The sequence below is a fragment of the Monodon monoceros genome, unplaced genomic scaffold (assembly GCF_005190385.1).
Source record: "Monodon monoceros isolate NGI ecotype Baffin Bay Population unplaced genomic scaffold, NGI_Narwhal_1 Super_Scaffold_13, whole genome shotgun sequence".
NCBI classification, from domain to species: Eukaryota; Metazoa; Chordata; class Mammalia; order Artiodactyla; family Monodontidae; genus Monodon; species Monodon monoceros.
In genome coordinates, this window is record NW_021703769.1 from 26,234,641 (window position 1) to 26,262,223 (window position 27,583).

General features: G+C 52.5%; 1 protein-coding gene across 1 annotated transcript; it reads right to left on the reverse strand.

Moving 5' to 3' along the window:
* Window positions 1-4,008: 4,008 nt before the first annotated feature.
* XKR7 (XK related 7) lies at window positions 4,009-27,374 on the reverse strand. Its single transcript, XM_029222060.1, has 3 exons — window positions 26,597-27,374; window positions 6,589-6,791; window positions 4,009-5,260 (listed from the first exon to the last, which is right to left on the reverse strand). The coding sequence occupies exons 1-3, from the start codon at window positions 27,178-27,180 to the stop codon at window positions 4,305-4,307; spliced, it is 1,743 nt and encodes a 580-aa protein (XP_029077893.1). The 5' UTR covers window positions 27,181-27,374; the 3' UTR covers window positions 4,009-4,304.
* Window positions 27,375-27,583: the final 209 nt, after the last annotated feature.

A 27,583-nucleotide genomic window follows, 5' to 3' on the forward strand; every position in this document is an offset into this window, starting at 1 on the left:
TACGCTGACCCTGTCAGTCACTGGAGGGGCCTGCAGCCCTTATCGGATGATGGTTGCCAAGCCAGGGACCTCGTGGATGCCCAGACCTCCCTGGTCTTTTCAGTCGAGAGGGCGTGGGACCAGTTCTCAGGTGGCCAGGCCATGGGGGTTTAGGGTTGGACTAGAAAAGTCTCAAAGGAGTTTCCAGACTCTTCAAGGTTTTCCAGAACCTTATTAACATTTTGAACCAGAGGTTTCAAACTGGTGGCCCACGGTCAAATATGAGTGTTTAGTTTGGCCCGCACTGGATTTTTCAAAAATTTGAACTTTAGTGGCTATAGGCAGGGCACGTACTCTCCAGTTTGTCAGAGTCCCCACCACTTTATTTTCTAGCACCTCTACCGCTCTTATTTTCATTAACTGGAGGCATTTGAATTTGCAACCCATGCACTCAGATACCTTCTCCCCACTGCCTGAGGTTTCAGTGAATTCCCAGCCCAGGTGATCTCCAAGGGACCTGTGGGACTTTAGCCCTTAGGAGGGCACTGGGGCTGCCAGGCAAGACCTTCCCTCCCTGGATACTCCTAGCCCTGTTGGCCCTGACCCTGAGACCTGGACCAGGCCTTGCCCTCCCTGCCCTCTGCTTTCTTCAACTCTCATGGGTGACACACCTCTGCAGGACACAGGTGTAGCAGGGAACTGGCTTGGGGTAAGGCAGATTTGGGGGAGATACGAGGATAAGGCAGATGAAAGGAGAGGACCAAGAAAGGCTTCCTTGTTGGGGAGCCCCCTGCTGGGGAGGGGTAGAGGTCTGTGCTGTCCAACCAGGTGATAGTTACAAGGCACGTGGAACATCAGTGCATGGGGGTATGATGAGGGGTGTGTGCTGCCTGGAGAGGTTTGGGGAGCGCAGTCAGCAGCCCGGGGCATCAGCTCCAAAAAAACTGGGAGACAGAAGTCTGCCCTGGGAATGGGGACATGGTCTCCTAGGGGTTGAGATGCTGACAGCATGGCAGGGCCTGACATATTTGGTACCTAGAGCATCCTGTTCTCTTCTCTCCCTGGCAAAATGAAGATGGACCCAACTACCTCTCATCCCCAGGAAAAGCGTAACTCTGCCACGACTTCCTGTGTGATCTTGGGCAAGTCCCTGGCCCTCTCTGTGCCTCCATTTCTTCTTTATAGTGGATGTGGAGGGTAGGTGGCTTAAGAGACACTAAGGGCCCCTCTGGGCTGTGAACCTTCTCTCACTGCAAGGACGCTGTAGGGATTCTGGGAAGGGCTGAGCAGCCAGGCTAGGGGGGGAAGACAGGGAATGGGCAGTAGGAGGCAGGGACCCAGGGTGTCCAGTTCTGGCAGGGAAGAGAGACTGGCTGAGGTAGATTGTGTCACAGAAAGGAAAACAAAACCGCTTGAATGAGATGGTGCCCCTTCCCTACTCTGACACCTCCATCCCAGTGAAACAAGGGGACCAGCAGGGACAAGATGAAGGAAGGGACAGGCCAGCAGAGAGAGGGACCTCAGGCCTGGGAGGGATGGGGTCCTGAGCTCCTAGGTGTGGAGGGAGGGGGCAGTCCTTAAGGGGCTGAGCTCTTTCCAGAGGGTGAGACGCAGAAGGTGCCTGTAGCCCTCTCCTCGGGCCCTTTGACTATGACCGTTTCTGGTGTTCAGGTGTCCTTGCAGGCAGAGGCCTTTAGGGAAGGTTTTGTGGGATTGAGAAGATGTGGGGTGGAGGTGGAGTAAAGTCCAAAAATGAGCCTCAAGCCACGCCTCAGCACTGCCTGCTCGTCCCTACTCTCTGGTTCTCTGGGCAGCTCCTGGAAGTGTCAGGACTCCCAACTCCCAGGGAGGAGATTTTTAACTTTTCTTTCAAGGATGCTGGGGAATGGAGCAGCCATTCTAGGGCACTGGGAGTAAAATAACTCGCCAAGGCTGACCCTCATGTCCCCTCTCTGAGCCTGTTTCCTCCTCTGTAAGACGGATTGATAACACCTCTGTTGTAGGCAGGGGAGAGTTTAAGTGAAACAGTCCAGAGTGAAAACTGCTGGCAGTCAACCCAGGAGAAACGGTCGGTTGGATCTGGGTCCACATCCTCAATGCTCCCATCTCACAAAGGGCCATGGAATTTGGTCTCTGAAAACAGATGGACAGAGGATAAAGAGGATGGGGGAACGCACCAGAGGGAATCTCGGTCAGCCTTGGGCTTCTCCTACCCCCCACCACCTTGAAGCCTGGTTCCTGAGGCATCTTAGGGATCAGGGAAGTAGAAGAAAGAAAGAAGGAAAAACACTGTGAGTTGACGGGAGGGATGCACACACCATTTCGGCCTGGGTGGGTGTCTGTGCAGTCACCTGTGGTGCTGGGTGGGGGGAGGTGACTTGTGTCACGGGGGTGATGTGTGCTTTTGTGTGTGTGTATGTGCAGTCCTGCCTTCTCTGCCTTTGGAGCCACCCTGCACCCTGAGTGTGGCCCTCTCCCAGCATCCTTAGCAAAGCCACTATCACCTTTCACATTCTGATGGAAAAGCCAGGAATCTAGGACCTTGTGAGACTCGTTGCCACTCTGGGCCTCAGTTCCTATCTGTAACCCAAGGGAGGCTGAACCAGAAAGGGCTAAGTGCCCCTCTAATTTGCATAGTTTGCCCCTCTAATTCTCATGTCCACTTCACCCCAGCCCAGGTCTGCATCTGTCCTTAATATCGCCTGCTGAGCTCTTGCAGTGAACGAACCTTAGTAGGCATGCGGGAGGGAGGAATTTGTGGGGAGGGGTTCCAAGCTGCGCTCTGTCCCCTCACCCCACAGAACTGCCTACTTCTCAGCTCCCATACCCCTCATGCTATCCAGGACTTGTTGTCCCAGGTGGAGAGAAAGGGCACTGGGTGAGTGGTCCCAAGGATGCCCTGGGATGTTTGGACCATGAGAATGAACCATGGGTCCTGGAGGGTTGTCAGATCTGAGGCCAAACAAGTCAGTTTTACAGCTGCAGCCCCAGGGAGCTGCATTTGCAAGGTGGCTAAGAGCCAAGATTCATGTCATGTCCCCAGAGCTAATTTTCTCCAGCTGGAAACCAGTTGGCAGTTGAAATGTCTCAGGAGTTCTGAGGACAGTTTCTCCTCGGGAAGGTGGCTGTGGACTGAAGTGGACAGGGGCACAGAACTCTTATAAACCCTAGAAGTCTAGAAGTGGAGTACCCTTTCCTAGAATATTCCACTCACACAGGGTTCTGATGTCTTCTTCCCCACCACCATGGCAGGGGCTAGAATCCCCCGCAGCAGAGCAGCAGGGTGCCAGCGTCTGCACCTCGTTATAACAGAATCCAGGTCAGAGTGACTCCCAAGAATGTTTTATCAGCCGTGTGTCCTGGAACTCAATCCAGAACAAAGAATGTCTCTCTAGAACCGTCTCCCTGCTAAACGTGCCAGAACCTCATCCACAGTCAAACCCAGACAGAGTATCTTCCTAGGCAGTTCATCTATTGCGGTCAAGACCTTCATCTAGAAGAAATGTTCTAGATGCTCACCTAGAACAAAGAATGGCTCCTTGAAACATTTCACCTGAGGTGTCTGGAGCCTCATCCATAAAAGAGCCCACAACAAAGGTTGTCTCCTGAGGAACATTCTCTATGCTCCGGATCGAGGTTGCCCTCCCCCAAATCTGCCACCCCTTCATGCTTCTGCCAGCCTGTACCTCTCCAATGTCTCAGGGTCCTCCCTCCTGTCCACCTCCAGCACTGTCAGCCCCCCACCCCAACTTCCCACCCCACCCCAACTCCCTCCTTTAACTCCCCTCTTGCCCAGGCTCCAGACCTCAACCCACAGGAGCTGTACCAACCTCGTTCACCAGATGCTCCCGCCTCACCCCACATCTTCCGTGGCCTCCTCCATCCTTCCCAGAGGCAGCCCACCCCCACGCCCCCTGAGGAGCACAGGGCCTAGGTCATGGACCCCCTTCTCTGGCGGGCCCACCAGAGTTGACAGGTGGGCAACTCCAGGCAGGGGAGAGGGTGTGGGGTCCTCAGCACCAGCCGTGATATGGAGGCCTCCATGAAAGTGGGGCAGCTCACGAGGAGCGTAGCACCAGTTGGTTCCCTGGGCCCCGGTTCAGGGGAGTTTAGGAAGTGGGCCACAGGGCTGAAAACAGGGCCAAGGCCTGGGGCCTCCACAAGGCTGTCCCCTCCCATGAAATAACCCAATGGTGGGCACCACTCTACCCTTGGACCAACAGATCCACTCCCCCTCAGCCTGGTGGCCCTAAAATTTTGGGCTCAACACTGTGCTCGATGTGGGATCGGCCAAAGTTCATCCCTTTTTGCAGGGAGACTGTGACCTACACCGAGGTCTCATACTCCAGCAGCTCCTGGGGGATCCCGATGCTCCGGTACTGCAAGCGGGGTGTCGTAGGCGAGGAGTATTCCAGCGCCAGAATGGTCTTCCGGAGCCGGCGGTCGATAAAATGAGCGTCCCAGGCAGGGTACTTCTTACGAGGCAGGTCAATCCGAATGACAGGCCCCTCTGTCCGCAAGGTGCGGGGCACAGGCGTGGGAGGCAAGCCAGGTCGCACCTGGAAGACAGGTGGTGTGGGGGTCCCCGCACGCTCACCTCCCACGGAGGCCCCATCCCGCTCAGCGCCTGTAGTCCTGGGCAGGGACCTCGGGGGACTTGTGACAGCATCAGCTGGTGGGCCACAGGGCCCCGGGGCCTCAGGGCAGATGCAGCCAGGCATCTGGGGACCCAGCAGGGGCCCGTTAGGGTGCAGGAGGCAGTAGTAGACACACATGAAGAATATGCCCAGTGCGAAGCTGGAGGCCACGACGCAGACCAGAATGAGTGAGTGGAAGTCAGTGGAGAAGTTGCGGCTGGAGTACCAGAAGCCGGTGAGCACGGCGTTCTCTAGCAGGACGATGCAGTAGTAGAGGGTCATGCGGCGGCGGCTGCGGCCCCCCTTGACGTTGAACCAGCAGAAGATGTAGATGATGCCCACCACCATGTTGTAGATGATCTCTTCCCACTTGGACATGCAGAAGTCCGTCTCGCCCTGGATGACCCAGAAGGTCATGACGCACCAGTGGGCCACAATGAAAATGCCAAAGTAGAGCTTGTAAACGCTGGCGAAGAGCGCGAAGGCCAGACTGCGGGCTGCGATGGCAAACAGGTGCCACAGCACCTGGGCCACGGCGCCCTTGTAGGACAGCGGCCGCTTGTCGTCCCGTGAGTCCCGCAGCACCTTCTGGTAGGAGGCCAGGGTCCAGGCCAGGGACACGAGTGAGGCGGAGGTGGAGAGGGCTGCGGAGACAGGGTGGGGGCAGGGTGGGCTGGGTTAGGGATGGGTCTGGGTTGCGGTCTGAGGAAAGGGGGAGGGGTCTGGGTCAGGAGCTGGGTTCTGAGGAGGTGTGAGGGAAGGGTCTACAAATCAAGAGGGGTGTGGAGAGGTCTGGGTGGGTGGTCTTCAAGAACACTGAGGCAGGGGTGAGAGTGGACAGGGTTGGGTACTTCTATAGTGGTGGGAGCATAAAGGGAGAGGGGAAGTGGGTGATTTTGGTCTCCATAAGGGTCAGGTTGGGGTCTCTAGTATGGGGCTGTTAGGGTTCAGGGGTCTTGGTGGGAGGCTGGGAAAATAGGGTCCAGGACTCTGGGAGTGAAAAAGGAGGTGAAGAGGGGGGGTCATGATTAGGGAATGGAGGAGCCAGAAGGGACTGTTAGAAGCTACAGGCCACCAGGATGAGGCTGGGGCATGGAAAGGAATATCCAAGCTGAGCACAGCTGAGGGCATGGGAGGAAAATCCCGGTGGGAAGTTTCTACTGGGGCCCAGGACCCTGGGCGAGGGATGCGCAGGGAACCTGAGAGATGGTGATAGAGTCTTCTGAAACACTGAGGGTGTGTCGGGCAGTGTCGGGCGGGGAGGGGCACCGGGAGCCCCAGGGAGACTGGGAATGTGGCTTTTCTCTGACACTGAAGGGGTTGGCCTGGTCTGTTAGGGTTCGAGAAGCGGCAAGGTGGGTGGGCGGGGTGAGCTCATGGGGACCAGGACAAAGCCTGGGAGGAGTCCACAAGGGGCTGAAGAGCAGTGAGGGGTGGACGGAAGGGCTCTCTGGAAACTGGTGGTGATTCAGAGAGTCTGTGAGGCAGAGGGGTCCCCAGGAGATGCAGGCTGGGATTGGGACAGTCTGGGGAAAGCAGGGGCAGGGGACTTCCCTGAGGGTCTGAGGTGTGGTGATGGGGTCAAGGGCCTCTTTGGACTTGGCAGAAGTGAGGTCTGGTCTGCCCTGGCAATGGGGAAGGGAGGAGGGCGGGAGGGGGTAGTGCGCAGGGAGCCTGAGAAGAGCAAGGGGGTGGGGTGTCTCCTAACACTGAGGGTAAGGGGGCCATTGGAGGGAACCTGGGGGTCTCCAGAGGCCTGGAGAGTGCAGAGAGTAGAAGGGGCGGGGCCTCCCAAACCCCGACAGTGAGTGCGTCAAGGTGGGGGGAGTGGACAGGGCCTCCCCAGGGGGCGTTAAGCATGGGGCTGGTGGGGGTGGGGGTGGGGGACAGGTGGGGCCGTCAGAATACTGCAGGCGAGTGAGCCCTGGGGGCGGGGGCGCCCGGGGCGGGCAGGCGGAGGGGCGGGGCTCACCGGGCAGCAGGTCGGGCGCGCCGCCGCGGTGCACCAGGAGGCTGAGCTGCAGCACGAGCTGCGGCGCGCTGCGCAGGAAGGTCTCCAGCAGGCGCAGCATGCTCACGTCGGCGCTCTCGAACAGCATCCTCCAGTAGAAGTGGCGCCGCAGCCGCTCCCCGCGCCAGCGGCTCTGCAGCCCAAGGTACATGGCGCGCAGGTACCTGCGGGAGGACGTGGTGCTCAGGCTGTTGCGCGCGCTCATCCCCCTCGCCCCCTCCCAACAAGACCCTCGCCACCCAGCAAGTGCAGAGGGCCAGGGCGCGGTGTTGCCCTGGGCAAGTCACTTACTGCGCTTGTTTCCTCAGCTGTGAAACGGCCTCATTGAAAGGATCACCTCACGGGGCGGTTGTTGGGCTGCTCCCACTGGGCTCACTAGCTTAAAGCACTGGCACAAATCAAGCCTTTAATACAGCGTTATAAGGATCATTATTGCTACGGCAAGTTAGGGCCTGCTTTCTTTGCAGGATTCTGGACACCTTACCTGGAGCTTGCAATAACCCTATTATTATCCCCATTTTATAGATGAGAAAACTGAAGCTCAGAGAGGTATGTCATTTGTCCAAGGTCACACAGCTAGGAAGCAGTGGAACCAGGATTCAAACCCAGATGGGCTGGTCTCAGACCCACACTCTAACCAATAGGCGACACTGCCTCTCACTGTAAGCCATAAAGACTTGCCCATACACAGGTTCCTTCAGGGACAATCCTGGTGCCAGCCCCCAGTTCTGTTGCCAGCTTCCTGGCCTTTTTCCCAACCCCACGTCTGAGTGCCCAGTTCTCCCCTTAGGGAAGCTGCTCAGAGATCCCCTGGCATTTGCAACTTAGCTGCTTCCTCTGGTGCCACTTCTCCCAACAACCTTCACAGCTCCAGCTGCTTTGTACACGTCACAGATTTGCTCGCCCTCACTGCTAAGCTTTTGCACTTTCTGTTCCCTCTGCCTGGAACACCTTGCCCTGTCCGCCAACCCCACCCCAGCCCCAAACCTGGATAACTCTTGCTTTTCATCCAAGGCTCAGCTTTTAGATATGACTTCTTCCGGGTAGCCTCTACTGATCACCCTCCACCTGAGGTAGGGGCCTCTCCCCGGCTTCCCTCTAACCCAGCACTCGTCACAGTGGGTTGTAACTGTCTGGTTATGCATCCATCTCCCCCAGGCTGTGAACTCCATGAGTATGACTAGGTCATAACTGACTGCTATACCCTCAGTTCTTAGCACACGGTAGGTGCCAATCCTATTGGCTGCATGACTGGGTGCATGATTCCAAGTTTGTTTAACTGAATGGAACTCTGGTAGCCCCATAGGAGGTATGGAAGGGATCTGGAAGTCCTGAGTTCAATTCCTGACTTTGCTTCTAATTTGTGTGTGATTTTGAACAAGACCCTCTCTGAGCCCTAGTTGATCCCATCTAAAGTGGTTGTGAGGATTAAATGGATGAGGTACTTTGCAGCTATAAAGTGCAGTGCCCATTAGGGTGACAAAGGACCTGTCCACACAGGTCTCTGCCCTGGTTCCTTGCCCAGCAGCTCCACTCCTGGCTGTTGCAGGTACAACAGCCCCAACCCCCAAATTCTCTGATACACAGGACAGGCAAGCCCTTTTCATAAAACCAGAGAGGGCTCCTCTAGGAGTCATATCCCCCAAAACTGGGGGAGAAAATCCCACTAGATTCAATGACCCTATTGCCTGAATCCACAATCAGGGAACCAGGGATCTGGGGGTCTATTCCCTGATGTGAAGTGCTGGCATTTCCAGGATGTTCCGTATTCAGCTGTGTGTGACCAGCCCAAGGGAGGAACCACAGTGCTCCCTGGAATTTGTGCTCAGCTAATTCCCAGAGTTTTCCCAAATGAGTATCCTGGTCTTAGCAATGGTGTGGCCCTCTCTGGGCCTCAGCTTGTCTATCTGCCAACAAGAGGGATGGGCTTGGAGATCCTTTCAGAGCTAATGTTCTGGGACCCAAACTTTCCCCCCAAAACATGGCCAGAAACATCCCATTTAGGCCTCTCCTTCCCATCTCTGGGTCTTCTGAGGACCAATCGGTGGTGTAGACACACCCTCAGTGTGAAACGGTACGGGATTGGCACCCAGGATGGGGAGGAGGGCTATTCCCTCAGAAGCTGACTCAAGATGCAAAGGCCCTTCAGTCTAACTCTCCTGTCCAGCGCTGGAATCCCTTCAGCAGTTCCCAGCCCCGTGCATTTACCCCTCTGCTCACACACTTCTCAGAACAGGGAGACGCTACCTCCTGAGGCAGAGCCTTTGGCTTCCGAGCAGCTCCAGGGCCGAACTGTGTTTCTCCTGATGAGCAGAAATTTGTCTCCCTGTGACTTCTATTCTCTAGGCCCCTGCCTACCCCCCAAATAAGGATGTCTGCAGCTAGAATCATTCATTCACATAGCTAGCATATCTTGACCACTTGCTATGTTCCAGGCCCTGTGACCTTAAGTATCTCACAGTCCCATGGGAGAACGGACAAGCTAAGAGCTGAAATAGATGCTCTAAGATGCTGTGGAACCCAGAGAAGGATCAGTAACTTTAGCTGGGGAAGACTTCCTGGAGGAAGAAACATTTGATCTCCGTTTTAAAGCATGGGTAGGCATTTGAAGGCACACGGGAAGCAGAAAGGCATTTTAGGTGGAAGCCCAACTAAGGCAAAGGTGTAGAGGCGTGAGAGAACATGGCTTTTCAGGGGAACGGCCAGTGTTTTGCCAGGCCTGGTGGGGAGGGTTGTCCTAGGGAGGAGCATTAGAAGACTAGAATTGTGAAGGGCATCAAATTTTGGACTGAACAGTTCATATTTTATTCTAAGTCTGAATTCTATCCCAGAATCAGGGGTGATGTGATCAGCTCGGTGGCTTAGAAAGCTCACTCTGCTGGCTGCCTTGGAGGAAGGCCAGGTGAGTCCCCAGTTTGGTTCAGGCCTGAAATGACAGGGCTGAGTTAAGGCAGGGCACAGAGGAGGAGTCGAGCGCAGAGCTGGAGATGCCAGAAGTGGGGGCGACTTGGGGAGAGACCAGGCTGACCCCTAGAGCTTCTCAGGGCCCAAAACGCAGACCACCTGTCCCAGCCTCCATCTCCCCCTTCCCATTCCCTTTCCCAGTCCTGTGGCTCTGGCTTTGAACAGGAAGGAGAGACCAGCTGGTCCAGTGTGAAGGGGCCTGGGGAGCTGGGGGAGGGCAACACCCTGGAAGTTTCCCTCAGGCTGGAAGACCATCTGTTTCCCGGCCTGGGTCAGCATGAGAAAGGCCCCAGCCCGGCCAGCATCCATCACCACCTGACAGGCTGCTTGCCCAACTCCCCACCCACTCCTGTCCCCTCCTGTGCCAGCTCCCAACACCCCACACCCCACACCCCAGCTAACAGCAGACAAAGGGCTTACCCAGCCGAGGGCACTGTTGGGCCAGAGCAAGGAAGGGGGAGGGGAAGAAAGAAGGCTTCTGAGACCCAAGAACATGGGGTCAGCAGGGAGGGTGGAGAGACCATGCTGCAGTCTGAGGGTGAAAGGGCCTTGGTTCAGCCTCATTTTGCCCCTTGCCCATTTTGGCAACAGGTCCAAAAATCGTGGCTGTCCTTTCCAGCCGGTGGTAGATGCTCGTTGCCAAGGGCCTGTGAGGTTTTCATGGGCCTAGCAACACGTTTGAAGCCTGGAAAAAAAATTGGCTCTAAAACACAGGGAAAAACTGCAGAATCAAAATTAATAAATGTTTAATTAAATGTCTGCAAAACAGGGCATGATATCAGCCAGTCGACTGCAATTTGGCTTGTATCTGGGTATATATAATTTACATTCGATGTTTGATATGGCTGCATTTTAATATACTTGACAGATGTAGGGCCCACAAAAGTCTTAAAACAGCTCTGCCCAGGACATACAACCTAATTTCCCTGGGCCTCAGTTTTACCTTCTCTAGAAAGGAGCACAGCACTTGCCCTCCTGCCTACATCACAGCCACTGGGGTGAGGATCAGGAGACAAGATGGCAATATGCTGGGCTTGTGGGTTTGCCAGTGCCCTGGATGCTGTGTGGCCTTGGGTAATCTCTCTGCCTCTCTGAGCCTCATTTTCCCCCTTGTTGTGGGCATTTGTAAACTGTAGAGGGATGTGCACATAGTGAGGGTGAGCATATGCTAGGTGGAGGCCTCTGGCTCCTTCTGATCATCAAGCAGCCTCTCTCTTTTAATGGAAAGTTGACGTACTAGCAGGTGCCCTTGACACCTCCTCCAGGAAGCCCACCTGATTCCACTCTACTTGAAAGGAAGTTGGAAGAAGTTGATTTTCACCACAAATGGGACCGATGCCACCTACAGAGAACACCTCATCTCAGGGAGAGGAATCCAACTTCAGGGGCAGTGCCTCTACTCTCCTGCGAAGCACATCCCCGGTCTGTCCATCACTGACACCAGCCTGGTCCGGGCCATCAACAGCCACTTTCTCAGCCCCGCCCCCACTCCTGCGCCCCGCCCCCACTCCTGCGCCCCGCCCCCCCCACAGGCCATTCTCCACGTGGCAGCCAGTGGGATATTTAAAAACTAATCGTGTCAGATCACGTTATTCCCTGTCTCAAGGTCTTCCAAGGGCCTGCCATCCCACTTGGATTAAAATCTAAGCATCTCCCCTTGGCTTGCAGGCCCTAAACCATCTGGCCCTTTCTGTTTCTCTCAACTCGTCTCAAACCACTGCTTCATTCGCGCCCTGGAGGTTCCTGGAAGCCAGCCAAACTTGTTCCTGACTCTGGACCTTTGCACTTGCTACTTGCTCTTCCTGAAACACCCCCTTCCCCAGATCCTCCTGTGGCTGATTCCTCAGCTCCCACGTCACCTTCTCAGAGAGGCCCCCCAGGCCACTCATCCTATGTCAGCCCCCCCCCACTCTCGCTAAATCACTCTCATCTCGCCCTGTCTTATTTTCTTCTTAACATACACTATGAAACAATCTTATTTATTAATTTACACATCTATTTTCTGTTTTACCACTGCGGTTTGCTGAGGGTCGGGACCTCATCTATCTTGGTCACCACTGTGTCCCCAGCATCAGTACGTGTAGTAGGCACTCGATAAATATTTGTTGAATATTTGTGCATGAGTGTTTGCACGTGTCTCCCTCCTGACCTTGGAGGCCCTGGGGCTTCTCTGCCTGAGTTTGCATAGAGCCAGAACATCTGTCCTTCCTCCTCCAGGAAGCTTCCCCTGATGCTCCACAGCCTGGTTGGGCCTCCTTACCTCTGACACCCCCCAGCCTTAAATTGCCTGAGGCCAGTGTGAGCCAGAACCTAACAGACAGCTCTACCGCCCCCATTTTACCGGTGAGGAAACAGAGGTGCTCAGAAGTCTGTTTTGGATCTAACTTGCTGACTCCCAATCTTTGGCTCGGAGAAGAAGCCTGTCTGGGAGGAAATTGGAAATTGAAGTGGTAAGCGTGTATCGTTGAGGATGGGGTGGGGAGCAAAATGACGAAGCCTAGAGAAGAGAGAATCCAGCAGTGAGCGTGTGAAATCCCTCCACTCAAGGATCCGAAAGGCTGTCTCCTCTGGATCCCCCAGCCCTGCGAGCAGGCAGCTGGGCAGGAGATGAACAGAGCTCATTCCCTTCTCCCCAGGCCCAGGGACTTCCCAGCGTTGAGGGCTCCTTTCTAACAGGCAGAAGAGAGAAGGATGAGGGGATCCCACATCCCTAAGAAGCCAGAAAGTTTCTGGGTCACCCTGTCTCTCTCCTGTCCTGTGTTTCTGGGTTGCCCTCAGTCTCTGGTACCAGTCAGGATTGCTGGCCTTGGCCTCAGTCTCCGTGCAGAAGGTCATCCTGGACCCGTCTTTTGTGTGTCCTCAGATCCTCGGTCATTGTCTGTCTCTGTCTCTGGCTCAGATCAGCTTGTTGTTGTGTCTGTCCCTTGAATGCAGGGTCAGCCTATTTATTTATCTGTTCCTCCGTTACTGTCAGTCAGTCAATCTATTTGTCAGTCAGGGTCACCCTGGGACCCTGGGTCAGTCCTCCTGTCTGTCCTTGGACTATAGGTCACATCGTCTCTCAGATACTATGTCCATCTGTTAGCTTGACCCTGGAGTCCCAAGTCAGCCTGTCTGTCTGCTCTTAGAGGCCAGGAACGTCAGTCTGTCTGTCCCTTGGATGTCAGGATAGCCTGTCTGTCCCCTCGGATACCAGGTCTGCTTTTCTGTCTGTCTTTCTGGCTGTCTCCTGGATACTGCCTGTTGGTCTGTCCGTCTTTCAGTCTCTTGGCGGCTTGGTCCATCTGCTGGTCTGTTGCTCAGCTCGTGGCTCGCGTGACTCTGCCAGTTTTCCGGCCGCCCTCCCCTGCCTGCTCCCCGTCTCCCGACTCTGGGGCTCTCTCTGTCTGTCTGCGTCTCTCACATCCTCGGCTCTTCCATCTGTCGATCTCAGCGTTTCCGAGTGTGTGTTCTCGTCCCTCTCCACTCCCACTCACAGCTCTGGGCCAAAAACACAGCAGCTTCCAGCGGCTCCCCCGCTCCCACCCCATCCAGAAACGGCACCATGGCCAGCTCTCTTGTCTCCATTGTGGGCCAGGCTTGCAGGCTCTGGAGGGTGACCAGCCTGGGCTGATGGAAAGCAGCAGGAACACTGTACCAACTGGGCCCACAACTGCTCCGTAAGTCTGTAGGGGGATAGCGTGCAGGCAAAAATAATGAGAATAGCTCACGCTTACTGAGCACCAACTGTATGACAGGCCGTGCTAAGCCTTTCCATACATGCTGTGCATTCGCCACAGCAAATCTTTGAGGTGGGTACTATTATTATCCTTATTTTACAGATGAAGAAACTGAGACCCAGAAGGGGACTGGCACTTGTATAAAGTCACACAGCAAGTTACTGCCAGACCTAGGACTCAGACTTGGCTCTCCACGGGCCCCTGCATCAGAGAAGGTGCTTCAGTTGCCTGGACGGTATTCAGAGGGCTGCCCGGGAGTACCCATGTCGGACAGGGCTGGACCTAAAAGCTTTGCTTGGAATTACGTGGGTTTAGAGAAAACTGGGGAAGGGGTGACAATAGTAGTTGTCAAGTACAGAAGTACAGAAGGCTGTCAAGTACAGAGGGAAAGAATCAGCCTTGAGAGTCAGTGAGACCCAGGTTCAGATCCTGACGCCATCATTTACCATCTGTATAGTTTTAGGCAAGTTGCTTCCCTCTCTGAACCCTTCAGCTCAATGCCCACCTTATGGGATAGCTATAAAATCAGAAAGTGGTGATTTGTATAAAATGCCCAGCCCAGTGCAGGGTATTCAACCAATACAAGGTTTTAAGAAGCTGACAGACTCAGAGGCTCCAGCAGGGAGAGGAGGTCTTGTAGTTTCCAGTTTAGTTTCTAGCGGGGCTGAGACCTACTCCTCGCCTGGCTTTCCCTGGTGCTCACTGAATCCATCCTCAGGAGACAGAGGGTCAGAGAAGTCCCTTCAGGACAAGTTCACAGGGCAGGGCCTTATTTGGGGTCTTCGCCCTCCTCCAGAAAATAACTGCCACTCATCAAAGACCTTCTGTGGGTACTTTGCTAAAATCCTCACTGCAGCCCTGTGAGGTTTCGTGGGCATGACCCCCAGTTTCCAGATGAGGAAACTGAGTCTCAGAAAAGAGGAGGTTCACTTGACGTTTATTCACCCAGCAGTTTTGTTTTTTTTTTTTTCGCGGTACGTGGGCCTCTCACTGTTGCGGCCCCTCCTGTCGCGGAGCACAAGCTCTGGACGCGCAGGCTCAGCGGCCATGGCTCACGGGCCCAGCCACTCCGCGGCATGCGGGATCCTCCTGGACCGGGGCACGAACCCGTGTCCCCCACATCGGCAGGAAGACTCTCAACCACTGCGCCACCAGGGAAGCCCCACCCAGCATTTTTGAGTACCTACTGTGTGCCAGGAGCTGTGCTAAAATGCTGGTGGACACGATGGTGAGCAAGACAGGCCCAGTCCATCTGGCACTGTCTAGCGGGGAACCTGGACATTAGTGAAATAGTCCTGTAGACTTGAAACGACAGCCATTCTGTGGGCTGCAGACATGTTCCAACAGGCTTCTGTGCTCCAGTGCTTAGGAAGGCAATTCTATGGGAGAAGCGCCCAGCTTAGGAAGGGCGTGGCAGTCAGGGAAGGCTTTCTGAAGGAGGTGGCTACTGAGGCATGATCTGAAGCAGGCACAGGAGTTAACCAGGTGAAGGGAGGGAAGGGAGTTTCTGGCAGAGGAACAACATGGGCACAGGTCCTGAGTTAGGCGGGAACAGTAAGTGGTCAGAATGGCTATAGCTCCAGAAAAGGAGATGAGAAAGCAAGGGATGAGGGGGACCATGGTGAAGCATTTGGTCTTTATCTGAAGAGTGAAGATTGTGTTCGATAGCACTTCTGCATTTTAGAGGGAGTACCCTGGCTGTAAGGAACAGATTGGACGGAGGCAAGGGTGGAGGTTGGGAGACCAGTTACCAGGTGAGAGGTGAGGAGGGCCCAGACAGAAGGGATGGACCCCAGAGACATTTAGCAGGCATTTGGAGAAGTGACTTGCCCAAGGTCAGTAGCCAGAAGCATTGGAATTTCATCTCAGCTTAGGAATGGTGGACTCCTTCATTTCACCACAGGCATGGATCAAGCTGAGGACCTAGATGCAGTATGTGAGTTCCCTGCAAAACATTGGGCCTCCAGTTATACAGATTCCTCACCTGAAATGTGGCCAAGGAAGCTCCTGGGGGGAACGGCCTCGAGGCCCCCTCCCCATCTGTCCACTCCTCAATGCTGAGCACTCCTGCAAGGATGCAAAATGGGACCTTCCTGGAATTGGCAGCCTAATGAGTCATAAATGTCAGTAAAGGATGCGATTTTACACGTTTGGCTCCCATTTCATATGGTGCTGGGAGCTGGGCTGTCTCCTTCCTCCTCAGCAGCCCCCTCCAGAGTCATAGCACTTTTTTTTGCTGGGCTAAGGCCAAACATCTCCCTGCCACTAATTTTAGGCCCTGGCTGTAAAGCTGAGACCCTCTCCCAACCCGCCCACTGCAGTCAGCTCCCAGACAGTGCGCCTCTCTTTGCCCAACAGGGAAGCAGGCAGCTCCTCTCCAGCAAAGCGTTTGGGACCATGTTCCTGCCTCTTACGTTCTTCACTGTATGAGTGCAGCCAGATCTCCTTCCCTCTCTGGGCTTCACTTGCCGCATCTGTGAAATGGGTGCAGAGAAGAGACTCAAAGCCAGGACTCCATACTCTAGCCCAAGGCTCTTTGATCCCCCCTTTCCTCTTTTCCTGATATCCCTGTGCGACATTGGGATGGCATGAGCCTTTGAGGGAGAAGGAGTTAGATCCTGGTCTCCTGGTGGCATCTGAAGGTACTTGAAGATCGAGGCAGGGAGAAAGCACCACTTCTCTTTGTCTCTGATCTATGAGATCCTAGATGGTAGAGGAGCTGAGCTGATATTATGAGGGACTCGGGGGAATGAAAGAGGGGTGTCTAGAAAGGTAGCTGTCCCTCAGCTCCAGCTGATTGCTGCCATGGGAGAATGTGAGCCCAGTATGGCTGGAATTTCAATTTTTCAAGAAGAGCTGGAGGGCTTCCCTGGTGGCGCAGTGGTTGAGAGTCCGCTTGCCGATGCAGGGGACACGGCTCGTGCCCCGGTCCGGGAAGATCCCACATGCCGCGGAGCGGCTGGGCCCGTGAGCCGTGGCTGCTGAGCCTGCGGGTCCGGAGCCTGTGCTCCGCAATGGGAGAGGCCACAACAGTGAGGGCCCCGCAAACAAAAAAAAAAAAAAAAAAAAAGGAAGAAGAGCTGGAAATTAGGATATTTATGCAAAAAACAAAACAAAACAAAACGCAAAAACGTCAATTTGGAAATGTTGGCAACTAATTTTAAAAATACCATATGAATTTAAAAGAAATTATTATTCTTTTTTTAGGTTTGATAACAGTATTACATACTTCAGTTATATTTTTTAAAAGTCTGTCTTTTTAGAGATGTACTGAAATATTTATGGGTGCATTGATGTGACATCTGAGACTTGCTTCAAAATAACATGGAAGGGCAAGAAATGGGGTGGGGTCCAGACCTATACTCTCCAACACCTACGTGTCCTACACTAGCCACATATGGTTCTTTAAATTTAAATTAGTTAAAATTAAATAAAATTTAAAATTCAGTTGCTCAGTTATACATTTCCAATGCTCAATAGTCATGTGTGGCTAGTAGCTACTGTATTGGACAGTGCGTTTCCTATATACATATATATTTCCATCACTGCAGAAAGTTCTTTCGGATGGTGCTGGCCTAAATAAAACAAGGCTGGCCAGGAGATGATCATTCTTGGAGCAGGATGGTGGTACACGGAGCAATCATTATCCTGTTCCCTCTGCTTTTATATATTTAAATTTTTTCCATAATAAAAAGTTTCATTAAATAGTAGGGGAAAAAAATACTGTGTGGGACAAACGAACGCAACCTCAGGCTGGATTTGCCCTTGGACCACTGATGTGCAACCTGTGGTCCAGCAGATAAGCATCACAAAGCACCCAAGTTAGATCCACTGACTCTTAAAACTGTGAGGGGCTTTAGAGGTGACTGGTTTATCCTCCAAACCGAAGGCAGGAGGCTCTGCTACCGCTTCCCTGCCAAAGTCAGTCACTTTTGTCTGCATGCATGTCTGGTGATGTGGAGTTCACACCCTCGGGGCAACCCAGGGAGATCTTTCTTCTTATCACGCAGCTTCTGCCTCCCTTTAACTTTGGGTTGTCACCTATCCTCACACTGTCTCTGGAGTCACAGAATAAGTCTCCTTCCTCGAAGGGGGGATCTGTGGGTGAGGGGTAGTGAGCGTTAGGACCCTTGATGTCCTTCTCCCACCCCCTATCTTGTTATCAAGCAAGTAGGATGGGCTACTACGTGGGCCAATAATAATTGGTAGTAAATATTTTCTGAGCATATAATATGTGAAGACCCTATTCATTTACATTATCTCAAGACATCTTTACAAGAACCTTAAGGGGTGAATACTATCACCCCATTTCACAATGCAACTAGAGCTCCAGCTGGTGGAGCAACTTGCCCAAGGTCACACAGTGAGGAAGCCATGGCGCCATGGGCTGTACCAGTGCCCCAAGCTCTCAGCTACTCTGCTATCTTGTCCAAGTCCTGGGAAAACTCATTCAGGATTCCCAAGCCCCCAACTGGACTTTACAGATGGGATAACCGAATCCCAGGCAGAGAAATGTCTTGCTCAATATTCTGATTTCAGAAACAGACTCACAGACTTAGAAACAGACTTACGGTTACCAGGGGGCAAGAGGGCAAGGGTGGGAGCAGGAACAGATTGGGAGTTTGGGTTTGACAGGTACACACTGCTATATTTAAAATAGATAACCAACAAGGACCTACTGTATAGCACCGGGAACTCTGCTGAGTATTCTGTAATAACCTAAATGGGAAAAGAATTTGAAAAAGAATAGATACATGTATATGTATAACTGAAGCACTTTGCTGTACACCTGAAACTAACACAACATTGTTAATCAACTATACTCCAATATAAAATAAAAAATTTAAATAAAGTTACGTTACTAACAGTGGGGGGAAAAAGGTTCTGATTTTAAAGATTCTATTCAGTTCACGTGAACGTTTATTGAGCACTTACTGCATACGAGGAACTTCATCTCCTGCCAGACACATGTGCATCCTCCTGGGAACTCAGCCCCAGGGTTGCTTCTACTACCTCTTGTACAAATACATATGTATTGCCCTTAGCCTGCATCTGTTCATTGACAGTTTGGAAGGTTGCGGATGAAGGCCTAAGCAGACCTCAGCGCTGTGTCCACACAGCAAGGGGCTCCCACACTGCCTTAGCGCCCCCCACATCAACCACAGATGCAAACCCTGCTTCAACAGAATTTGTGTTCTAAGACCCTACTATGGACCTCACCAAAGCTCGCTGGGTACAAGGCCACCAATAGCAACAGAGTGTCAGCTCGGAGCCAGTCATGGTGGGGGACAGAAAGAAAGACGAACAAGGCCTCAACTCCCCAGGTGCTTTTAATCTGGTAGGAAAACCAGCCAGGTGGGCAAGGATCACAACAGAATCTGATCAGGACTGTGGGGCTGAGGAGGAATGAGTAATTGTGCATGGGGGGAAAGTCGGAGAGGAAGAACCCAGTATGTCAACAGTGGGTACTTTATATTAAAATAAAATTAAAAAAATACTTTTCTGACTTTTTCCCTCTTCCCAAAGCAATACATGATTGTTTGTTTTGTAAGAATACACTTAACTAGCAAAAGGTAGTATCTCTTGGTAGTTACACATGTGGACTTGGGAGCCTGACTGCATGGCTTCAAACACTGGCTTTGCTACTTATGTATTAGGAGGCTGTTACCTCTCTGTGTGTCAATTTCCACATCTGAAACATGGGCCAATAATGCTAGCTAACACTACTTGAGGACTTACGGTGTGTTGAATACTGTGCAAATCATGTTCCATATATTAATTCAATAAGCCTTCATAATGGCCATTTGTATAGGGGTGTTATCCCATTTCACAGATGAGGAAACTGAGGCCCAGAGAGGTTAAGTGACTTGCCCAAAGTCACATAGCTCCTAAGTGGCAGAGTCAGAGTTTGGGCTCCACAGTCCTTATTATTATTCATTATTACACTCCCTACCTGACAGGATTGAAGAGGAATGACCTAATCTATGTCTCTATAAATGGTGACTATAATTTTTAGTAGTATCTGACTCTTTGAAAGCAGGTATACATGTTTTGAAAATGTATGCAGGTAAAATGTATTTCTTGGTTAATTAAAAATCAGAGTAAAATCATCAAGTGATACAAGAAATACCTAATTAGTAAAGGAAAATCTCCCCTAACCCCACCTCTGCACCCCCAGAGATAATAAGTGGAGGGGAGTCTTCTTTGCACCTTTCCTGCGCTGCCTGAGGTTTCAACAAGAGCATACAGCTCCTTTTTAAACAGACAAAACAACCCAGCAGTTTACATTTTAGACGAAAATGACAACAACTAGGCTGACTGAGGAAATGGGAGGCGGGGTCTGAGGGGCAGAGTTTGTTCAGGGCAAGCGTCTCAGAAGGGGTGGCATTTGAGCTTGGCCTTGAGGGATGTACAGAGTTTCACGGGGGGGAGGATGGGGCGGGGTGTTGCTGAAGGAAGGACTGCAGGCAGCTGCTAGGAGGCATTAAGAAAAGGAGCATGTGACTTATTTGGGGAGGGAGCGTAGAGCAGTGAGGAGATGAAAGGGTGGGAGGTTGGGGCTTGACACCAGGCGATAGCATTAAGACTCGCTCAAGGGGCAGAGGGGAGCCAGGGCTGGCCCTCTGGCTACAGAGTGGCAGGGTCAGCTCTGAGCTTTAGAACTACCGTTCTGGCCGCAGGTGGAGACAGGATATGGGGAGGAGTGGGCTGGGGGGAGACCGGAGGCTGATAGGATTTCCCAGAGGAGGAATTCCGAGGCCCTAACAAAGGCAGAGTGGTGCATGGAGAGGCCAGAGAAGATCCCAACCCATCTTCCTTCTTCTCCCTGGGGACCTTCGCCCCAGCTGCCAGGGGTTCAAAGCCATTTCCTGGCAGCCCTCCCTCCTCCCCCAGGGTTTCTCCTGTGTGGTCTTTATAGATCAAACAGGGGACGCTGGGCCCAACTGCCGCCGCTGTGTCTGTTAGGAGCTGCTCTAATGGCCTGTTGCTGCCAGCTGGGCAGGGAGAGGAGGGCGGCCGGGTGGAGAGCGTCCTAGAGAGGGGTCTCCCAGGAGGTGGGTGGTGAGGCTAGACTGGAACAAGCCTGCAAGGTCAGAGCAGGGAGGGGCCTTGTGGATAGTCACCGAGTTCAGGGGGTTGTAAACATGTTTCAGCTGTAGGACTGTCAAAACAAAATCTTAGGCACGTGACCATCATATCAAGAAAGAGAAACTTTGAGATACTAAGGTTGAAATGATGGTAAGAGGTGAAACACAGTTTGAAAACCACTATGGAATCCAACTCCTGACCTGTTTTATGTATTACTTATATACTTGTATTATTACTGTACAACTAGTAATGGTTACTGAGAATTGAGCACTTCCTGTGTTCCAGGCACTGTGCTAAACACTACACATACATTCTTTAATTTACTGCTCCTCCAAGCCACATGTGATACATACTATCAGTAAGAATGTCCAGTTTGCAGATGAGAAAATTAAGGCACAGACAAGTTATGCCATTTGCCCCAAATCACAGAAAGTGGCAGACACAGGATAAGGCTGATTCCAGAGTATGAGTTCTTAACCATTAACTGTCTGGCCCCAATGGGGAAATTGACCAAAGAAGGAAAGCTATCCTGCCTGCCATGCCTAAAACAGACCCCCGCCCCCTCTGCTACTGCCCTGGTCCAGCCCCCATCTTCTCTCACCTGGATCATCGAGGGTGGATCTCTTCGTGGGTCTCCAGGCTTACCCTGGCTTCCCTCCAGTCCATTTTTCATCCAGCAGCCAGGGTGCGCATTGTAAAGCATAAGTCTAGACCCTGTTCCTATTCTGCTCAAATCCTCTTGGGCTCCCCACTTCATGCAGAGTGAAAGCCCCAATCCTCCCCCCCGGCCTTTGGGGCCCTGCGTCATCCACCCCCAGCCACCCTGTCCACCATCGTCTCCTACAATCTCCCCCCAGCTCTCTGCTTTGACACAGGGCCTTCTCCCTGCTCTGCTCCTTCCCTGTGCCTGGAACGCCCTTCCCAAGACATCCACACAGCTTGCCCGCACCCTGTTCAGCCCTCTGCCCACATGCCCACCCCTCACAGAGGCTGCCCTGACCACCTTATCTTGAAGGGCCACACCCTCCTCCTTTTCACTTTTTCCATAGTTCTTACCACTCTCTAACCCATTATATTTTATATTATGTATTATATTTATATTTTATATTAGGTAATATATATTTAATTTTGTTTGTTTATTGGTTTCCCCCACTAGACTCTTTTTTTTTTTTTTTTTTTTGCGGTACGCGGGCCTTTCACTGTTGTGGCCTCTCCCCTTGTGGAGCACAGGCTCCGGACGCACAGGCTCAGCAGCCATGGCTCACGGGCCCAGCCGCTCCGCGGCATGTGGGATCTTCCCAGACCGGGGCATGAACCTGTGTCCCCTGCATCGGCAGGCGGACTCTCAACCACTGCGCCATCAGGGAAGCCCCCCACTAGACTCTTGAGCTCCAAGAGGGCCGGGACTTTGTCTTGTTCACCACTGTATTTCCAGCACTTAGCGCAGTGCCTGGTAGACCGCAGGTGCTCCATATATTTGTGGAATGAATGACTACAGATTAAATGCACAGCTGCCGTGTCCCTATGGCTTCAGGGTCCTTCAAGGCCCTCTTGCCCTCCTGCCCACTCACAGGCCACCCGCTCAGTGAACAAACCTCTTTCTACAGGGAACAAAGCCCAGGCTGATGGTCCTAACCATTGCCAGGGGTTCTGAGTACTTAACGATGGCCAGCCCTTTGCTAAAACCTTGGTATATTATCTCTTGAAACCTTGAAACAAACCAAGAGGTGATACCGTATGGTCTCTAGTTTATAAAGGATGAGACTCAGGCACAGAGAGATTATGTGACCTGTCAGGATCACACATATAAAGTGGTATGGTCAGGATTTGAACTGAGGACATTTGAATCCAGAGTTCATGTTCTTAACCATCACGCAAAGAACAGAGCTTCCCAGAGAGGAGCCCCAGAGACTGACTTTCATACCAGGTAGGTCACGAATTCATTTCTGAACTTCTCTGGTGTGCAGGGCTTGTGAGGAGGCAGAGGGAGCAGTGCTGGGGCCTAGACATAGACAGCGTGGTAGAGGGAGGGCCTTCAAAGTCCGGTTTGCCTCTTTCCTTCCCCTCCCTCCCATTTTGGGGTCCCCAGATCCTGACAGCCTGGGAGGAATCCCATGGCAGATTAATTCCACTAATTGGCTTAACAAACCACGCTTATCGGGGCAAAGCTGGGGCCCAGTGAGTTTAAGATTAGGGAAAGCAGGATTCATGGCTTACTGCCCTCCTGCCCACAGGGTCAGAGTGGACAGGGTTAGGACTTTAATTGGCTTAACAGTGCTGAGTGGCTTAACAGCTCAGAGGGATGGGGGTGGGAGCTGGGCAGAAGGCATAAAAACACAGGTTGGTGTCCAGCCCCCAGCCAGCTTCATGTCTGACCAGAGGATCTGTGTGTTCTCTCAGGGATCAATCTGTCTCTGTACCAGGCCATTGCTCTGGGATCCTCTAATGCAGCCAGTGTGGTGGTATCAGGGATAGAGCCTGGGCTTGGGAATTAGGCAAAGGTGGGTTGACACCTCTCCTCTCCCCCACTTGCTCAGTGGGTGACCTTCGGCAAGTTACGTGACTTTTCCAAGCCTCACTTTCTTGTCTGATAAATGGGTATATCAACTGTCACCAGAGGGAAGGTTTTGGGGCAAAACAAGATCACATGCCTAGAGCACCTCACATGGGGCCTGCTGGGACATGGAGGGTACATAGTGTCTGTGAATTCCTTCCCTTGCTCTCCCTCCTCAGAGCCCCATTTTGTGATTAAAATAATAACATGCATCTTGCAGGCTTGTTTGGGAACAGAAGAAGAAAGGACCTGAATCAATTGTAAGGAGCTGGCCAGAGGTTACAAAGAGGATGGGCCCCCATATGTTTCCTGTGGTTGACACTATTTTTAAAAACCTTAATTAGTAGTTGAATACTGGCAGAATTCCCCCCCCCAAAAAAAAAATCCCAATTTCCCATTTCTCTTGAGAAATCAAGACTTGACAACACCTGGTCCATGATTTCTTGTGGCACCATCAGCTGGAGCTAGGTGGAAGCTTCAGCTTCTCTAGGACACTGCTTGTCCCATACTGTCCCCTTGTCTGACACCCATGTACTGACACAGTCTGTGTTACTAGCTCCTCAAAGTATTCAAGGTTTTGATTCAACGTTGTGCAAGCATTAGGAGTTGAAAGATATCTTTATGATTCAAATTAATTTATTCAGATTTGGGGGCGTGGGATCAGCAGGTGAGTGAATGGCCAGTTCCTCAGCTTTGATCATGCAGGTCTCACACACACATCTCCTTCCTCATTACCCTGGGGTCCAGCCCTCAGAACATCTGCAGCAAGTCCCGCTGGACAGTGAACCTGTTCTTTGTGGGAACCTCATGTTTGCTTACCACATTGCTTAGTTTCTAGGAATACCAACTCTGGTGGCTTCTTGTCTGGATCTCTCTCCATTTAGCCAGACTCTCAGCCATTTTTGAATCCAAAGCTTTTGGGACAGGGGCCCAGGGGTTTAGCTCTGATATAGACCCAGAGTCAGACTTCCAGAAAAGGGAAGGCTCTTAAGGTCATCAAATCTATTATTCTCATTTTACATACAGGGAAACTGAGGCCCAGAGGTGGGAAGAGCCTTGCCCAAAGTCACCTAGCCAGCTAGTTACAAACCTGGATGAAGTCTCCTGATCCCGCCCTACCCCCAATCCAGCACTTTCCTGACAATATACACAGTCTCCCCATCCTTATCCACATAGTTCAACTCCCTCCCCCTCCTTTCCCATTCTTATCTCAGTCCAGCAGAAGCCCTGACTTTCTATCATCCTGGAATCTTGGTATCTCAGACTCATAATTCTTTGAGCTTGGAGGACACTTTAGTGGCAGAATTGCAGGGGAGATAAATTGAACTTGGGCTTTGAAGGCAGAGAGTCTTGAGTCCCCGTGCTTTTACTCCCTAGCCATGTGACCTTGGGCAAGGATGTCCCTTTTCTGAGCCTCCATTCCCTCATCTGTTAAGCAGGAATGATAATACAACCACATTGCAGGATTATTAGGAGGGATACAGGAGATGAAGCAGGTAAAAAGGCAATCAGTAGTCTGGCACAAAGTGAATGCTTAATGAAACAATTGTTACAGAACTGTAAATTAGGGCTCTCATGCCCCTAAGGCCTAAGTGAAAGAGTCCAGATGTGATCAAAGAGAATGGAACCGGACAAACTGAAGCACATATACCCTGTCTAAATTGTTCCAGGCCTGATATTGCTAGATGCATTTTTTTTTCAAGAGGAGCTAGGATTTTGGATTTTTGAAATACTATGCAAGCCAGACAAAACACTTCTGTAGGCCAAGTTCAACCTAAGAGCCATTAATTTGTCATCCCTGCAAAATCATCTCATCCCAAGCCCCTCACTTTACGAATAGGGTAGAGTAGAAATCGCTAGCCCTTTTACCTAAGAAACCATGGAGTTCAATGGACCCTCAGCCATCTGCAGCCACTCCCCTGAGACCCCCACCTCCACCCCATGGTCATTTTTTGCTCTGTTTGAGGGAAATGCAGTTTATGTTCAAGAAAGGAGTATGCATTTCTTGTAAGTAGATTCTGAAAATGGGAGAAGGGGGTTTTGAGGTAGCCAGTGAGTCAAGGGGCAGCTGGCCCATTTTAGGCTGAAGGGAAAGGGGGATGAAGATTTGGTTACCAAGAATAGGAAGTTACCATTTCAGAATCTAAAAATATCTTTCACCATCTGTCCACTCGGGCACAGAATGATAAATGCAGATTAGTTCCTGGATGTAGACATGAATATTTTTTGTGTCAAGCTAATAATAATAACACCACCTTGTGTGGATAGAGCTCCTCCCACCTTTTCCCCCAGGGTAAGCTAAATGGAATATATACATCATCTAGGCAAGGCACATATGGGGAAAGTAAGTCAGAGAGAGATTTGGCAACACAACAAGGGTGACACAGCAAGTGAGCAGCTGGGATAAACCCTGGGAGTCCTCTTTCCAACCCTCAGCTCAGAACTGCATCTTCTGAGTTAAGCAGAATGTGTTAACAAGTAGCAGAATAAATATAACAACAGCAATAATCACCCTTTACTCCACAGTGACTTTGCCTTTTTCCATGTTTTCCCCACAGGTGTGATAATCATGATAATCTATTGCATTCCTAAAATATGTTACAGTCTGCAGGGCCTTTACAAAGACCTTTTCTCACCTGACCATCCCAAGAGGTAAGAAAATGTAATGTAAATCAATGAGATGAGAAGAGTAGGGAATTGCCCTCTCTTCACAGGTGAGGAAACTGAGGCTTGGAGGGAGGAGGGGTTTGTGTAAGATCAAATAGCAGACAAGTTCATTCTGTCAGTGCACAGTAGAGCCTAAGCTACTAGAGCAATACAGACTCAAGGGGAACCCTAGGTTCAGAATTCCTCGTCTCCAGTTAACTCAGCTCAGCAGCCACCCTCAGTCCTGGCAGAGGAAGAAGCCTAGAATTGGGCGGCTTGTACAAAGCTTCAGTTTTGTCTTACTGTCCTGAGATGAAAGGACAGATAGTGGCTATCTAATCTCAGATTCAAGATCCCATATCCCCATGGCTCTGTTTCGGGGGGCGGGGGGGCGCTGCAGAGACACTGGGGAAGTCCTAGGAGGCAGAGGAGCTAGACACCTTCTCAGCTAGGTCCACCACAACCTTTCCTAAAAGTCCAAAAAGTTTGGCGAGATATTCATTTAGCTGCCTCGAATTCTGTTTCTCCTGGGAGGTTGGGAATGGACTGCAATTCCGAACTGAGAATCTTTGAGAGCAGAGAGGGACTTCTGAGATCTTTCCTAAGCCCAGGCTCAGGCTCAGCACTCAGGCAGAGAGGAGTGGGACAGGGCTGGATGGAGCCCTGGGGCCCTGTTCCAACCTTCACATTCATCTCCATCGGCCCTGGGCCCTCCTCATTCACACACCCCTGAGGATCTCTTTCTCTTTCTTCTTGCCCCATTCCCTCTTCCCTCAATAGCCAGATCATAGAGGATGGTAGAGAGGTTGATCAGAGTTAGAGGGCAGAGGTCAGGGAGGAGCTGGCAGAGGAGGAATCAGAGCTGCAATAGGGTGGGGCGGGGCGGAGGTCAGGACAGGAGCGGGCGTGGAGGGTCAGAGAAAGGCTGGGGCGGCAGGCAGCCCCTTACCACCTCCCACTCCTCCAACTCAGTTCTCTCCACCTGAGCTTCTCCTACCTCCAGACCTGGCCGAGCTGCAGGAGGTGGACGAGGGTCTGCAGTAGCCAGACGCAGAGGCGGCGGCAGCGGCGGCGGTAGGCGCTGGCCGAGGAGGGCTCAGGTCGGGGGCCCAGATCGGGGCTGCCTTCTTTGGTACGGAAGGTGACGGCGCTGTCCTTGGTGCTGATGACCGGTCCGCCGGTGCCGCTGTCCTTGGTGCTGATTGCGGGTCCCGGGGCCCCAGCGGTCTCCGTGTAGTCGTAGACGAACCAGCGGAAGCTGAGCAGTTGTACGACAAGCGAGGGCAGGATCACAAACAGCAACGTGAGGCCGAAGTAGGTGCGGTGACCCTGCAGGTAGTAGGAGGCCGCCAGCCACAGGTCCGTGGCGCCGTCGGAGAAGAACACGAGCAGCGCGCACAGCACCCAGCAGCAGTCCCGCAGCTCGTAGCGCGGCCCCGGGCCTCCCGCCCCGGTTACCCCGGGGTCCCCGGCTGCCGCCGCCGCCTCCCCGCGCCCACCCGCACCGCCCCGAGCTCCTCCGGCCGCCCCCTCCGGCCCCGGGCCGGCCGCGGCCACCGCTCCATCCGACTTCGCGGCCATGTTGGCGGAGCAGGAGGCGGGGAGCGACTTCCGGGCGGCGGAGGGGGGTGGGGTGCGGAGTGGGAAGGACCCTGTGCGGGCGGCTCCCGCCTCCTCCTCTTCCTCCTCTTCTTCTTTCTCCTCCCCTACACTTCAATTATTCATTCCCCTCGGCGCCGCCCCCGCCCCCGCCCTTCCCCCACCCCTCCTGGGCTGTGACCGGATGCGGGCAGCCCTCCAGGGAATGGAGAGGGGGAGGGGAGGGGAGAGCATCCCAGGTCACCCTCCTCTTCCTTCCTCAGAGGCGTGGGGCTCCAGCCACATGCTTTCTGCCTCCAAGCCCCCCACCTCACTCCACTTCCTTCTTTACTCTTTTCTTCACCATCCCTCTCTCCATCCTCTCCTCTTCCATTTATCTCCTCTG

What these genes read in the sequence shown, in the direction of transcription:
- XKR7 (XM_029222060.1), bottom strand. Translation starts at nt 27,180, where the DNA reads ATGGCCGCGAAGTCGGATGGAGCGGTGGCCGCGGCCGGCCCGGGGCCG. An exon ending in CAGCTCGGCCAGGTCTGGAG is followed by an intron (nt 6,792 to 26,596) that starts GTAGGAGAAGCT and finishes GTCCTCCCGCAG; the next exon opens with GTACCTGCGCGCCATGTACC. An exon ending in CGCGCCCGACCTGCTGCCCG is followed by an intron (nt 5,261 to 6,588) that starts GTGAGCCCCGCC and finishes CTGTCTCCGCAG; the next exon opens with CCCTCTCCACCTCCGCCTCA.